The sequence below is a fragment of the Pteropus vampyrus genome, unplaced genomic scaffold, assembly GCF_000151845.1.
Source record: "Pteropus vampyrus isolate Shadow unplaced genomic scaffold, Pvam_2.0 Scaffold86, whole genome shotgun sequence".
NCBI lineage: Eukaryota > Metazoa > Chordata > Mammalia > Chiroptera > Pteropodidae > Pteropus > Pteropus vampyrus.
The window spans coordinates 897511-910467 of record NW_011888867.1 but is presented as its reverse complement, the minus strand read 5'-3'; the positions used below and the strand labels follow the sequence as shown (position 1 = coordinate 910467).

At 51.3% G+C, this 12957-nt stretch overlaps 1 protein-coding gene across 1 annotated transcript in view; it reads left to right on the top strand.

Moving 5' to 3' along the window:
* The first annotated feature begins 11042 nt into the window (after nt 1-11042).
* The window catches only part of CROCC (ciliary rootlet coiled-coil, rootletin), a 37373-nt gene continuing 35458 nt past the window's right edge, over nt 11043-12957 (top strand). Inside the window, exons 1-2 of the mRNA XM_023532646.1 lie at nt 11043-11344; nt 11888-12064. Coding sequence (XP_023388414.1) covers nt 11285-11344; nt 11888-12064 — 237 coding nt within the window. The 5' untranslated portion in view covers nt 11043-11284. The remainder of the gene's footprint in view (nt 11345-11887; nt 12065-12957) is intronic.

The following is a 12957-nucleotide window of genomic DNA, read 5'->3' as shown; positions in this document are numbered from 1 at the left end:
TTGAAAGATTTCTGAAGAGTCGAGACGATGAACTGAAAAAAGTATTGGCCTTTTTGTGGGACCAGATTTCTAAGATTAAAAAATAAATATTTTTGCTTCTGTCAGTATATGTCAAAAATGAACATGTTTTTAGCAGCATAGCCCTTGAACCCTCCAGGATGTCACAACTAGACTCTCAGCCACCTCTTACCACTGATCGTGTGTACAGATTTAAATTCTGGGCCGTGGTGTAAGATTGGCCAAAATAAGGGAATTTGGCCCTGTTTCTGTCAGGCAACCAATAACTTCTGTACATCTAGAAGAGTACAGCCTCTCACCAGGACTTTCCTCTAGAAGCATCTCCCTAAATAGTAAGAGCGTATAGGCACACAGAGGCCAAAAAATGAAATTAAAAAGGCCACGGCAGTCCTCTTGCCTGAGGGTCCTGTAAGAAAGCTGCAGTGGTTATTGTTGGTTATAGAAATAAGCACTCTCGCTAGTAAACAGTGGATCCTTGTGCCCATTGAATTAGGGATGAGGAAATTGCATCAAGATTCCTAGGAAGAGGAAGTTTTTTATTTCTTATTACTTTCCATATTCTTTCTAAGTGCTTGGAAGCTGGAAATGAAGCTTAGACTTAGAGAAATCCCTTAACTAGAAGTATATATTATTAGAGCTAAGCATTTGGGTTCTTGAGATAGACCTGGGCTTGGGATCTAGGCTGTCTCCTGGTTAGATGTATGACCGCAGGCTCCTTAATGCAGGTGTCACTCAGATGAGACATCTAAAGCGCTAGCAAGTGCCCATCCTATAGTTTGACTTTAATCAGTTAACTACAGTCAGATAACATACCCATTATTCAAGATGATGATGAGGCACTGATGAGGAAACAGCCATCAAGAATCAAACGCGAAAAGCACCTTGAGTCTGAGGGGGCAAGGGACAGTGGTACTGTCCATCACCAACTAGAATCCCAAATGAAAAAAACTGCTGCGGGACCAGGGTCCCTAGGAACAGCCCCCCATACCAGACCCAGCATCTCTTCACCTTTGCCAGCAGTTTCCAAATTGGGGGTGGTGGTTGGCTAAAATGGTGGTAGGAGGTGGGTGTTGGCTTTAGGGGTTGTGGAGCCTGAGCAGCTCTCTATACAGTGGGAGGATTTGATTTGGATACTCAGGTGTGGCAGACAGACTTCAACCAAGGTGGCCTCCACAATCCCCACCTCCTGGTGTTCATACCCTTGTGTAATCCCCTCCTTTGTAGGCTAGACCTGTGACTTCTAACCAATACAAAAAGGCAAAGATGACAAGGTGTTGCTTCCATAATTACATGAGATCGCAACATCTGTCTTGCTGCCTTTAAAGAAGCAAGCTACCATGTTGTGTAATCTGCCCTAATCGGAGGGTCAAGGAGCAAGAGCAGGCCGACAGCCAGCCAGAAGCTGAGGCTCTTAGTCCAGCAGTCCGCAGGAAACCAAATGCTGCCCAAAACCACGTGACCTGGAAGCTGATCCTTCCCCAGTTGATCCTTCAGATGAGCCCCCGCCCTGGCCAACACCTTGACTGCAACTGCAGAGGACCCAGCTAAACAGTGCCCAGAATCCTGAGCCATAGGAACTGAGGTAGTTAATGAGTTGCTTTAAACTGCTCAATCTGTGGTAATATTGTTCTGCAGCAATAAGTAACTAATACAAGAGGTGAGTGAAGGGTATTTGAGGTGGGAGTCAGTGCGAGAAAGGAATCTGGACAGATTTAATGGCTGTATGGCCTTGGGAGGTCACTTAACATATTTTGGGCCTTACTTTCCCCTTTATGTTGATAGTAGCTATTATGTAATGTTCACTCTGTGCTAGGCCCCGCTCTATACACTTAACATAAAACTCATCTGATCATACCAACAGCCTGACAAGGTAGGTTCTCATCCCAGTTTTACAGATGATGAGACTGAAGGACAGTGAGATTACATAATTTGCCCAAAGTTGCATAGTTGCTAAGTGGCAGAGCTGGTATTTGAAATCAGGCAGTCTGGCTCCAGCATCCATGCTTTTAATCAAGTTGATCTTGAGCAGTGCTGCCTACAGGGCTGGCACAAAGGTCTATTTAATATACGGAAGTTCCCATTCCATCCACGTGGATTAAGAAAGACATAATATGGCAGGTATTGAATGCCAGGCCAAGTGAGGGGCTTTATTCCATAGGTGATTAGAAGCCACTGAAATGCATCATGGGCGCACAGTAGGTGCTCAGTAGCTATTGACTGAGCAGGAAGTGACCGGAAGATACCATGCTCCGTGGGCAGAATGGACTGGAGTAGGGAGAAGACCTGTGTTTCCGCACTGCAACTTGAGTGCAGACAGATACTTCAAGGTTTTCTTCCTGATTACCGATGTGACGTAAATAAGAAAACAAAAACACAGATTATTAACAATCATCTGTAATATTCTCATAGCAAAAGATTAGAAGTAGCCTACAGTTCTACATTTGTTTTCTACTGCTGTGTGACAGTCAACCCAAACAGCAGCTTAAAACAACACACATTTATTCTCTCTTCCGTTTCTGTGAGTCGGGAATCCAGGTGCTTCTCTGCATGCTGTTTCCACATCCCTCACAGCCTGCAGTCAAGGTATCTGCTGGGGCTGCAGTGTCATGTTACGGCTCAACAGGGGAAGATCCACTTCCGAGTTCACTCAGGTGGGAATTCCATTCCTCGTTGGCTGTTGGACAGAGGTCACTCATTTTCTGGCCATGTAGGCCTCTCCATAGCCCACAACTCTGGCAGTTTGCTTCATCAAAGTGAGAAAGCAAGAGTACCAGCAAGACGAGTCACAGCCTTAATCTGAGAAGCACATCCTGTCACCTTGGCTGGGTTCTACTGCATAGGAGCAAGTTGCAGGTCCGGCCCACACTCGGGTGAGGGGATTACACGGAGGTGTGGGCACCAGGGGAGGATCATGGAGCACCGTCTTAGAACTCCACTTCCCTATTAGTTTCCTGTGGCTACTGTATGAAGTCACCACAAACTGGGGAGCTTAAAACAACAGAAATGTATTCTCTTCCAGTTCTGGTGGCCGGAAGTCTGAAATTAAGATGTCAGTCATCAGGGCCATGCTCTTTCCAAAGTCTCTGACCAAGAATCTCTGCCTCTTCCGGTTTCACGTGGCCTTCTCCTTGTGTCTCTGTATGTGTCCTCAACTCTTCTTGTAAGGACACCCTACATTGGGTTTAGGTAGATCCTAAATCCAGGATGATTTCATCTCAAAATCCTTAACTAATTACATCTGCAAAGGTCCTATTCCCAAGCGAGGTCACATTCATAGGTATTGGGGGTTAGGACTTGAACATATCTTTTCGGGGGAGACGATACAACTCACTACAGTCTACCCACTACAATGCCATCACTAAGTGTTGGGTCATACACATTGGGGGACATCTGTACACTGGAATACGAGGTCCTTGGCAGGGGAGGTACAAAGAATAAAAAAGCACTTTATATTCTGACAAGGCATGGTTGCTAAGCTATATCCAGGAGATGCAGCAAGGGACAGAATAAGGTAGATATAATATGTTCTCTTTTCATAAAAAAATGGGAAGGGAAAAATACTTACTTTACATAAAATATCTGGAAAAATATACAGGAAACAGCACCTCACAGGTTGCCTGCAGGGTGAGATGGGGTGACTGGGAGATAGTGATGGGAGAAATACTTCTTATAACTTTCTTTACTATTTGAATTGGAACCATGTAAATGTATCATCTTTTCAAAGAACGAAAGAAAATCTACATTTGAAAGGTCATCCGTCATACCAACACCCAAAGGTATATAGCATGGTAAACATTTTAGTGACTTCTCATCTTTTTCCTATTATATCCATATATAAGAAATAACTATTACAAAACAAATATTTTTTCTTTTACGAAGATGGGCTTATTTTGTCCTACTGTTCTGAAGCCTTTCACTTAATATCTTTTCTCCAGTCACTGAATGTTCTTCTGTAACATTTTGAATGACTTCGTAGTATTCCATTAAATGAACAACCCCTGACATATGTGCAAGTCCCCTACTGATGGACATTTAGGTTTTTCTAATTTTTTGCTATTAAAGTCAGGCATGACAGACTTTTCAAGTTAACCAAACAATATTTAGCGAATCCAGTTAACTGTAACACCTGTTTCTGTGCCTCTTGGTTAATGTGGTTTGGTTGGTAGTGGGCAGAGTCCAGCCAGCCTAGCACCCGGATTGGGCAGGTGCTTAGCAACTTGGGGGTGGTAACTCAGTCACTTGTTTCCCAGTTACCTGAGTTGCAGATTTAGAACCCTATACAGCGAGCAGGTGAGCACCAGGCACAACTCCCTTCTGGTGGTCAGTCCTGGGGTACTGGACTGGGTATCACCTGGTTATGGGGCAGGGTGACTGGTGAGCATCAGCCTGGGGATTCAAATGACCACAGGCCAGGCTGAATTGAGCAAAGCCACTGAGCACAGCAGGGGACCCAGCCTTTTCACAGAGAGAGGAACCAGACGCCTCCTGAGGAGGCTGGTGTAAGTATGTGCATCCTGACGGCAGGCTCCTGTGGGCACGAGGGTAAGAGGTTCGAGGAGAGGGCTCTGTCTGCCGCCTTCCCAAAACCTCGCATGAGGCAGCATGGTGTAGAGGAAAGGGTGTGGGCTGGGAAGCCACTGAACCTCCTGCTGTGTGTCCTTGGGCAAGTGACTGCACCTCTCTGAGTCTCAGTCTCCTCATCTGTAAAATGGAAATAATTCTAGAACCTGCTTTGCAGCCTAGATTCTGCTTCACAGAAGTGTTCGGAGGGGACTGAAGACAGAATGAGAAAATACGAGGAAGCAGCCAGCACAGTGCGGTACACAGACAGTGCGGGCTGCCTGTGACGTGCAGGGCCTAGTCACCAAGGGAGATCCGGTTGAGAGGGGCGAGTGGGCTGGGCATCAGACAAGTCTCCTGGAGGGAAGGGCAAGGACAGGGGTCTGAGTCAGACTCTGGTGCTGTGAGGAACCCTGGAGTGAAGGCTCCACAGGGACAGGCAGGATCCAAAGTGAACTGTGAGATCATGAGCTCCTCAGGGCCTGGGTAGGAATCCAGCAGGTCTGGGGACTCCAGACAGGGTGACATAGATCTGGACCATGCTGGGGCACCTGTGCTTACCAGCAGAAGTTAGCGCTCTGGGCCAGGAACACCTCAGGAAAGCTGCCCTTTGCCTCCCAACTTTGCACCCCTCCTCACCCCAAATCCCAGGAATTGACTCAAATCTCCCTTGACCAATAGCTCTCAGCCCTGGCGGGGGCCACAGCCTTGCCTGCGCCATCCCCAGGGGACAGAGTCTAACCGGCACATCAGCAGCCTCCAGAGCGGGTTCTCAGATCTGAAACCCATGCTCCTCTTGGACAGAGATAAACTCCCACTCCTCCCCTCCCGGCAGGGGGAGATGCTGAACCATCAGCCACTGGCCTGCTGCTTTTCTTTCTGGGTATTTGCTGTTTTCCAAATATAAAATCATAAAATTCAACGTGCTTTTTCAAACAAAGCACACCCCTCCCTCAGCCGGAGTTTCAGACCAGACTCCCCCTTTTAAATGGATGATTTGATCCCATGCCTTCAAGGACAGGAGGCAGATGGAGCTTAAAGTATTGCTACAATAGAAACGAGGACAGATAGTCGCTGTTCACTCTCTAAAGCATGGTGTCCTTCATGGTCTTATTCCATCCCAGGTTGGGGAGGCATAAGTTTATGAGAAGGAACGGGCAGCACATGAGGGTCCGCCATTTTACAGATGAACAAACTGAGGCCATAGTATCTCATCCAAGGTTGCTGGACAATCAGGAAAACAAAGACATTCTCCCCACAGGTCCAGTCATTGAGGCTTCGGTATTGCTATGATGGGTGGGCTCCGACGGGGCGGGTGGGAATGTACCCTCAGGCTGGTTGGGCCAGAGCTTAGGAGTTTAAGGCCTTTTACGGCCTGGGAGCACGAGGGGAGACGGCAGTGGGACTCAGCAGCTGGCTCTGGGTTCCGATTATGCTCTTGCCACCCTGCAGCTGCGAGACCTTGCACGACTTGCTTCATCTTCGATTTCCCGTTTATGCAAAAGAAGCGAATAATCCCCGTTTGCTGGGTTGTCCGGAGCAGTAAACGCGACGGTGTTCAAAGAGCCTTCACCCTGTGCGGGTCCCTCGTAAGCGCTCGACAGACAGAGCCCGCGGCACGCCGACCGCGGCCCCGCCCCGGCCCTAGGGCGCGCCCTCCGCCGGGCGGACGCGGGGACGCGAGCGGGTCGGGCGCGGGCTCCGCCCCCCGGCCCCGCTGGCTCCACCCACTTGGCCTCGGCGGCGGTGGCGGCAACAGCGCGCGAAGGTAGGAGGCCGGCGGCGCGCGCTCCCGCGGGCCGGGGGCTCGGGCACGCGGGGCGCGCTCAGGCAGAAGGCGACGGCGGGGGCGCGCGGGCGCGGACCGCGGGGCTGAGGTTGCTGCGCGCGGAGGGCGGGAAGGCGGGCGCGCGCGGGGGCGGGCCGAAACCGCGTCCCGGACCCTGCGGGCGCTCAGGGCGCAGTCCCTGCACCCCCGCCGCTGCCCGGAGGCCGGGAGCGTTCCCACTGGCTCTGCGGACATCCTGTCGCGTCCTGCTGCAATCCCGCCCGGGTCTCGCCGGCGGGCGCGGGCGGGACGAGGCGAAGGCCTGCCCAAGGGCTGGGGCCTGCAGGCGCTGGACGAGAGCCCCTCTTCCCCGGGGGTCCCCGGACTGAACTTCAGTGGGAGGCCCTTCCCAACTGCCACCACAAACTGCAGATCCCTTACTGAGGCTCCTGTGGGCGGGCACCGTCCACGTCCCTGCCCTTCTTTTGTGAGATGTCTCCACCTTTGGTGCAACCCTACGGAGTCGAAAGTAGTACCATTTTACTGATGAGGAAACTGAGGCCCAGAGCGGTTAATGTAGTTGCCGAAGATGGCACAGCCTGTGCAAGGATTTGGGCTCTTGGGTTTCTCACAATGGGGCCTGAGGCTCCTGTGCCAGTCTCTGGGGTTGGCCTTTTGAACTGGCTCCCTCCTGATTTTTATGCATAGTCCAGGGGACAGTGCTCTGGGCGGAATTCTGACCCGGTGGCCATCAGTCTCCCCAGCTCTTTCTGAAGCTGTGACTTCTCTGGGCGAATGGGACATTGGGGGAGAGTTCCATGAAAGTACCCTTTGTCTGTTTTCATCTGAGATTTCCTATTTTCCTTAGCTGAGCTCACAGCAGGTGCTTAATAAATAAACCAGAAGCAGACCAGAGGCTAAGGCCAGACTGACTGGTCTCCTCAGTCAGAAACAGGGTTCAGAAAGACCTCTGAAGCCAGAACTCCTTAGATCTCTGACTTTCTCCCAAGTCCTGGGGATGGGGGCAGCCCTTGGAGACTAGGCACCCCTCCCATCCAAGAGTCTCATGTGGGGCACACTGACGGATTTTATTCTGAACTGGGATGCCGCTGGTGCTGGATGTGTTCACCCAGATTCTGTGGTTAACGTCTGTGGCCAAGAATTACCACTGTGACTCCACCAAAGCCCAGGGGTATTGTTTCTATTTTATCTTTTTCATTTAGTTTCCTATATTATTACTTGTCTCTTAGCATTCATTCATTCATTCATTCATTCGCTTAACAGCTGTTCATGATGCTTTTGGGCCTTAGGCACCGTGGAGACTGCAGTAAACAAGGCTAACTTGGTCCCTGCCCTTGGAGGAGACCGATCACATTCGTGTTGGTGAAGACAGTGAATGATCACTGGCAGGGGCCACTTTAGCTGGAGGTCAGGGCTTGCTCTCTTAGAGGTGACATTTTTGAGCCAAGATCTGGTCAACAGGTGGGAGTCAGCCATGAGAGGAAGCGGGGAAGAACATTCTAGGCGGAGAAAATGGGGGTGCAAAGGCCCTGAAGTGGGAGTGTGCCTGGTGTATTTGAGAATCAAGAAGCCCAGCATGGCTGCAGCTCAGAGAACTAGGGGGAGAGGGAAAGCGATGAGGTGGGAGAGGTGGGCGGGGCCCAGATCCGGCAGGGCGGGCCTCGTTTGCTGTAGCAGGACTTTGAATGTGATCTTGAGCGTGATAGGAGGCAGTGAGGGACGACGTTGGAACAGAAGCAGGATGTGATCTTGACCGTGTGAGAATAGACTGGGGTGGGAAACAAGTGGGGAAGCAGGGAGACCCATGAGGAGCCATCTCAGCAGTCCAAGCAAGAGATGGCAGTGGTTTATATAATACATATTACACACCTAGGGTGGTGCCTGGCACAGAGCAAGCAAAATACAATGGTAGCCATTGCTGTTTTTGTCTAGAACTTTAGGACAAGGCATACCGGGGGCTTACCTGTGGCTTCAGCCCTTTGTGGCTGGGTGACTTCGAACAAGTTATTTAACTTCACTGAGCCTTAGTATTGTCACCTGTAAAGTGAGTAGAGCAGTACCACATCACAGGGATGTCAAGAAGGTTAAAATAGATAAGGTGCAGATGCAAAGTTTTGGGTACAGAGCCTGGCTCATGGCTGGTGCAATATTCTTATTTTAATTTCTAGTCAGCAACTGGAGAATAAAGAAGAGATAAATGGGCAAGAGCAGCTGGTATGTTTGAAACTCATGAGTAATCTTTGAGGAACTTTTTGGCTAGTTCCTGCCACTATCCCAACAAACAATGGCTGAGGGACTACTGTGTATCAGGCACACGGTTCCAGATTAGGTACTGGAAAGAGCGGATCTACTATCTACTAGCGATAGTGATGATAACACTAATCACAGCCAACACTTACCCACTATTGAAGAGCGTGTGGTGAGTAAGGTAATACTAGCTGATGTGATAGTGAAACGCAGAAATCTGAGGCTCGACACAACAGAAGTTTATTTCTCATTCATAGCCAGCCCTGTCCGGTGTTTGGCAAGTGGCTTTTCCACAGACTGACTCAAACCCCTTCCAACTTGTGGCCTTGGCATCACCCAGGACCTCAGTGTTACTTCCTTCCAGCTAATGGACAGGCAAGGAGATAAACAGTTCCTCCAGGGAGCTTTTTATGGGCCGGGTCTAAAGTGGCCCATATTCTTTCTGTCTTCGTTCTACTGGCTAGGACTTGATCACATGGCCATATCTGACTGCCAGGGAGTCTGGGAAATGGCTTTTAGCCATTTTCCTAAGAAAAGTTGGAAATGTTTTTTGGACACATAGCAGTTTCTGCCACACCATATCGAGGTACATAGCTAAGTGTGGATCATCCTATTTAATCCTCATGATAGAAGCAGGCACCATTATTAGCCCATTTTACAGATGAGGAAACAGGTTCAGAGAGATGAAGTCACTGGCCCAGGGTCACACAGCTGGTGGGAGACATGCCATATTTAGAGTCCTGGCAGTCAGATACCAAAACCGTAACATCCAGACCTTTCCTGTGGGAATACCATCATTGTTTTGAGAACTGGATGGAAGCTGCGGATGTTGAAGAACTCTGCAAACACACAGGGTTTAGATATGATGTACTGGGACCTATAGTACCCAGTAGGACTCTATGGGGAGAACTTTGTGGGCAGAACCAAGGGTTGGTATTACCCAGTGTCCATGGTTCTGGCATCCTGCTCCCTTCCCCCATCTCTAAGGGCACTGGCTGGGGGAAGGCACCGAATAAGTCGGTTCAGTTCCCCAAACACTTCACAGGGCCCCTCTCTGCCAAGCCGGGCAAGCAGAGTTGGAGATCCTGGCCCAGGGCTGTTTGTGGCCTCCCCCTTGCTCTGGTTGTGGGTGTACAGCCTGTAGAGGCATTAACAGAGGCTGTTAGGAGGTGGGAAGATGGGGGTTCCAGCATTTTGTGGTGGCAAAAACTCTGCCTCTGGCTGAGTTTAGTTTTGCCTAAATCTGATTGCTATGGCAACTTGATAGCACTTATCTTTTTGGCCTGGTGTGCTGTGTTTCCTGGTTTTCCATTTGCAGAACAGATTCCCTAGTTGGGGGTGAGGGGTCCAGGCTGGACTGATGTGCATTTATGGAGCACCTGCTGCATTCTTGGGTCTGACCTAGACACAGTGTTAGAAGCTTGGAGTATAAACGTCCCAGCCTTGACCTGAGGTGATCTTGGAAGGCTGCCTGCCTAAGTGGAATGAGTTCTGGACCTACACCTTTAATACGTAAGAGCCCCACCTCTCTGAGCCTTCATTTTCTCATCTGGAAACGGGTTGAGATGAAGATTTAATGAGAAAATGCACATATGCCTCCTACAGACATGGCACTTAGAGCAGAGGGCACCCTGAAGCCGAGGGCTAAGACGTAGCAGGAACCCAGACACATGACGCTAATGACAGCAGCTGCCACCCACTAACTGCTCACTGTCATGCCAGCCATGGTTCTAAACCTCCACGCCTTTCAACTCATTTAATCTTCACAACGTTATGTGGTAGGTGCTATTAGTCCCATTTTAGAGATGAGGAGACTGAGGCTTAGAGAGGTAACTTGTCCAAGATCATACTGCCAACACGTGGCACAGTATATTTCGGATTTTCAAATGAACGAAATCAGTATTTACTGAATGTTCACTGTGAACCCCGCGCTGTCACATGCTCCCTATGCACACACAGTATTTTGTTTAATCCCCCAGACTACTCCATGAGATGGGTGCCAAATTTATCTGTATCTTATACTAGGACACTGAGGCTCAGAGAGGCAAAGTTGCTTTGTTGGGTGGTGTTGGTGAGGGGGATTCAGTTCCTTGCCTGGTCTGGGTGATTCCACAGCCTGTATTCTTTGCCCTGCTCTGGATGTGGGAAAAGTCACCTAACACCCTGTAAATACATTCTTAAACTCTTAAAGACTGGCCTTTCTTGTCTCCTGGATGCTGACCCCATGCCCTGAGCTTGGCGGGCTCTAGGACCCAGCAGCTGGGGAGAGTAGGGACCGTGTGTGTGTGTGTGTGTGTGTGTGTGTGTGTGTGTGTGTGTGTGTGTGTTGGGGGTCCTCCACCACCAGGTCCCTACCTCCTTCCATCCCCCTCCCTCTCCATCCTTTTCCTTTCTTTCTGCCCCTTCCCTTTCTTCCCGACCTCTTCCTCATCCTACTCCCCTCCCCCTCTATATCCTACCCTCTCTTCCCCTCTGCCTCGCTCCCCTCCCCTCTGCTTTCCCGTCCCCTTCCCCTCCCTCAGCCCCTCCTACCTCTGTGGTCACATGTGGGCGCCGCCGGATTTAAGCCTAATCTGCCCAGTGCTCAGCACAGCATTCTGGCTGTGAGGACTGAGCTAGGCTTGGGGCCCAGGAAGAGGGCCTGTTGAGGGGTGGCTACAGCCTTCCCCCATGAGCTTGGGGCTGGAGGGGTCGTTGGAGGCCCAGCTGGCACTGGAGACAGTTATCCAGGTGGGTCCTGGGGGTTGTGCCCATTGTGCCCAGCTGCTCTGGAAAGAGTGGGTGAGGAGTGGGCACAGTTTGGGGGTCGAGTGGTGGGAGAGGTGTGGTGGTGAGGTGCACAGGGGCCCCAGTTTGCAGCACCCAGCCAAACTTGGGGTAGAGGGGTGCACAGGGCTCAACTACTGTGGCTCCCTTATCCCAGTGCCCTGTGGAAGGTGAGGGTCCCTACTCCCAAATTTGAGGGTTGGGGTGACCTCTGCTGGCACCATGGGATCCTAAATTGGAGAGCCCAGCACTCTGTGTTGCCCTGTTGGGGTTTGTGAGTGGGCTGTGGGGTTTGGTTCTCTGGGTCTTGATGGGGCCTCCTCCTTCCCCAGCAGGCGACACACAAAAGCACCCTTCCGTGGGGCATTCTGACTCGCAGGCTTCCCTCCATGTGGGGGGTTTCCTGACCATCTCCAGGGCACGTACTTCTTGGGTGGCAGGACTTTGCTCCTGCCCACCCAGGCCAGGGACTCAGGTCTCCCACAGACCCTCTCTCTTTCCCCGCAGACACTGGAGAGCAGCGTCCTGGGGCCGGGCCTGGAGACGGCCCTTGGTGTGCAGGACCCGGCCCAGGACTGTCAGCCTAGCCGCCTGTCCGCCCGCATCAGGGAGATTGTCACCCGCAACCTCTCCCAGCCTGAGAGCCCAGGTACCACCTCTCTCTGTCACCTCTACTCACATCCCGCTCCTCAGCAGTCATGATGATGATGATTGCAGCTTCCATTTCTTGAATCCTCACTGGGAGGCGGGAAGAGCCTTTGATAGAGGGACTCGTTTTGCAGATGAGGAAAGGGAGGCTCAGTGGTGTCATCTGCCCAGACTTAAAACCCAAACACCCCGTTCCCTCCAGGGGAAAGCGTGAGCTGGCTGAACCTGAGATTATGGGGTGAGGAAAGGGGGAAGTTCAGCTTAGCTCAGGGGTTTGCTGCAGCCCGAGGGGTGGTATTGTCCGTTTCCCACCCAGGCAGGAAGGCTGATGGGTCCCTACTCCTCCTCGTGGGTGGCACCCATGACCGAATATGTGGGGAGGGCACACGGTCACAGCGGGCACGTTTGCAGCTCTCCTGTCCCAGCCCTCGTCCAGCCTCAGCCTTCTTGGGAGACCAGGGATGTTGGGGCCCCCGGAAGCCCCAGACAGGGACCTTAAGAGCCCTCGTCCAGGCTAGAAGAGCCTAGAGGCTCGTGGTGTGTGTCCAGTGCTCCCAGGCGGAGGGAGCCCGCAGGAGCCCACAGGAGCCCGCAGGACAGGCGGGACGCTAATACTTTTCCCTCTGGCTTTTCTTTTTCTTTCCCTCTTTCTCTTCCTCTTCAAAACCTGACCAGTGCTATCCTGAGCACTGGCCTCAGAAGCCACGCAAAGCCTTTCGCTTAAGTGAGAGGCTTTCTTGCTCCCCTGGCGGGGTCCGGTTACGGTGCCACCCATTTTGCAGATCAGCAAGACCAAGGCCCAGAGAGGAGTAGTAATTAGAGAAGGAAGGAGCGAGAACTTGGGGCCTAGCCTCCTGATTCCTAGACCGAGCCTCCTTCCTGTGCCTCCTGGGACTGCTGGGGCCACACTTCAGCTGTAGCTGTGTCCA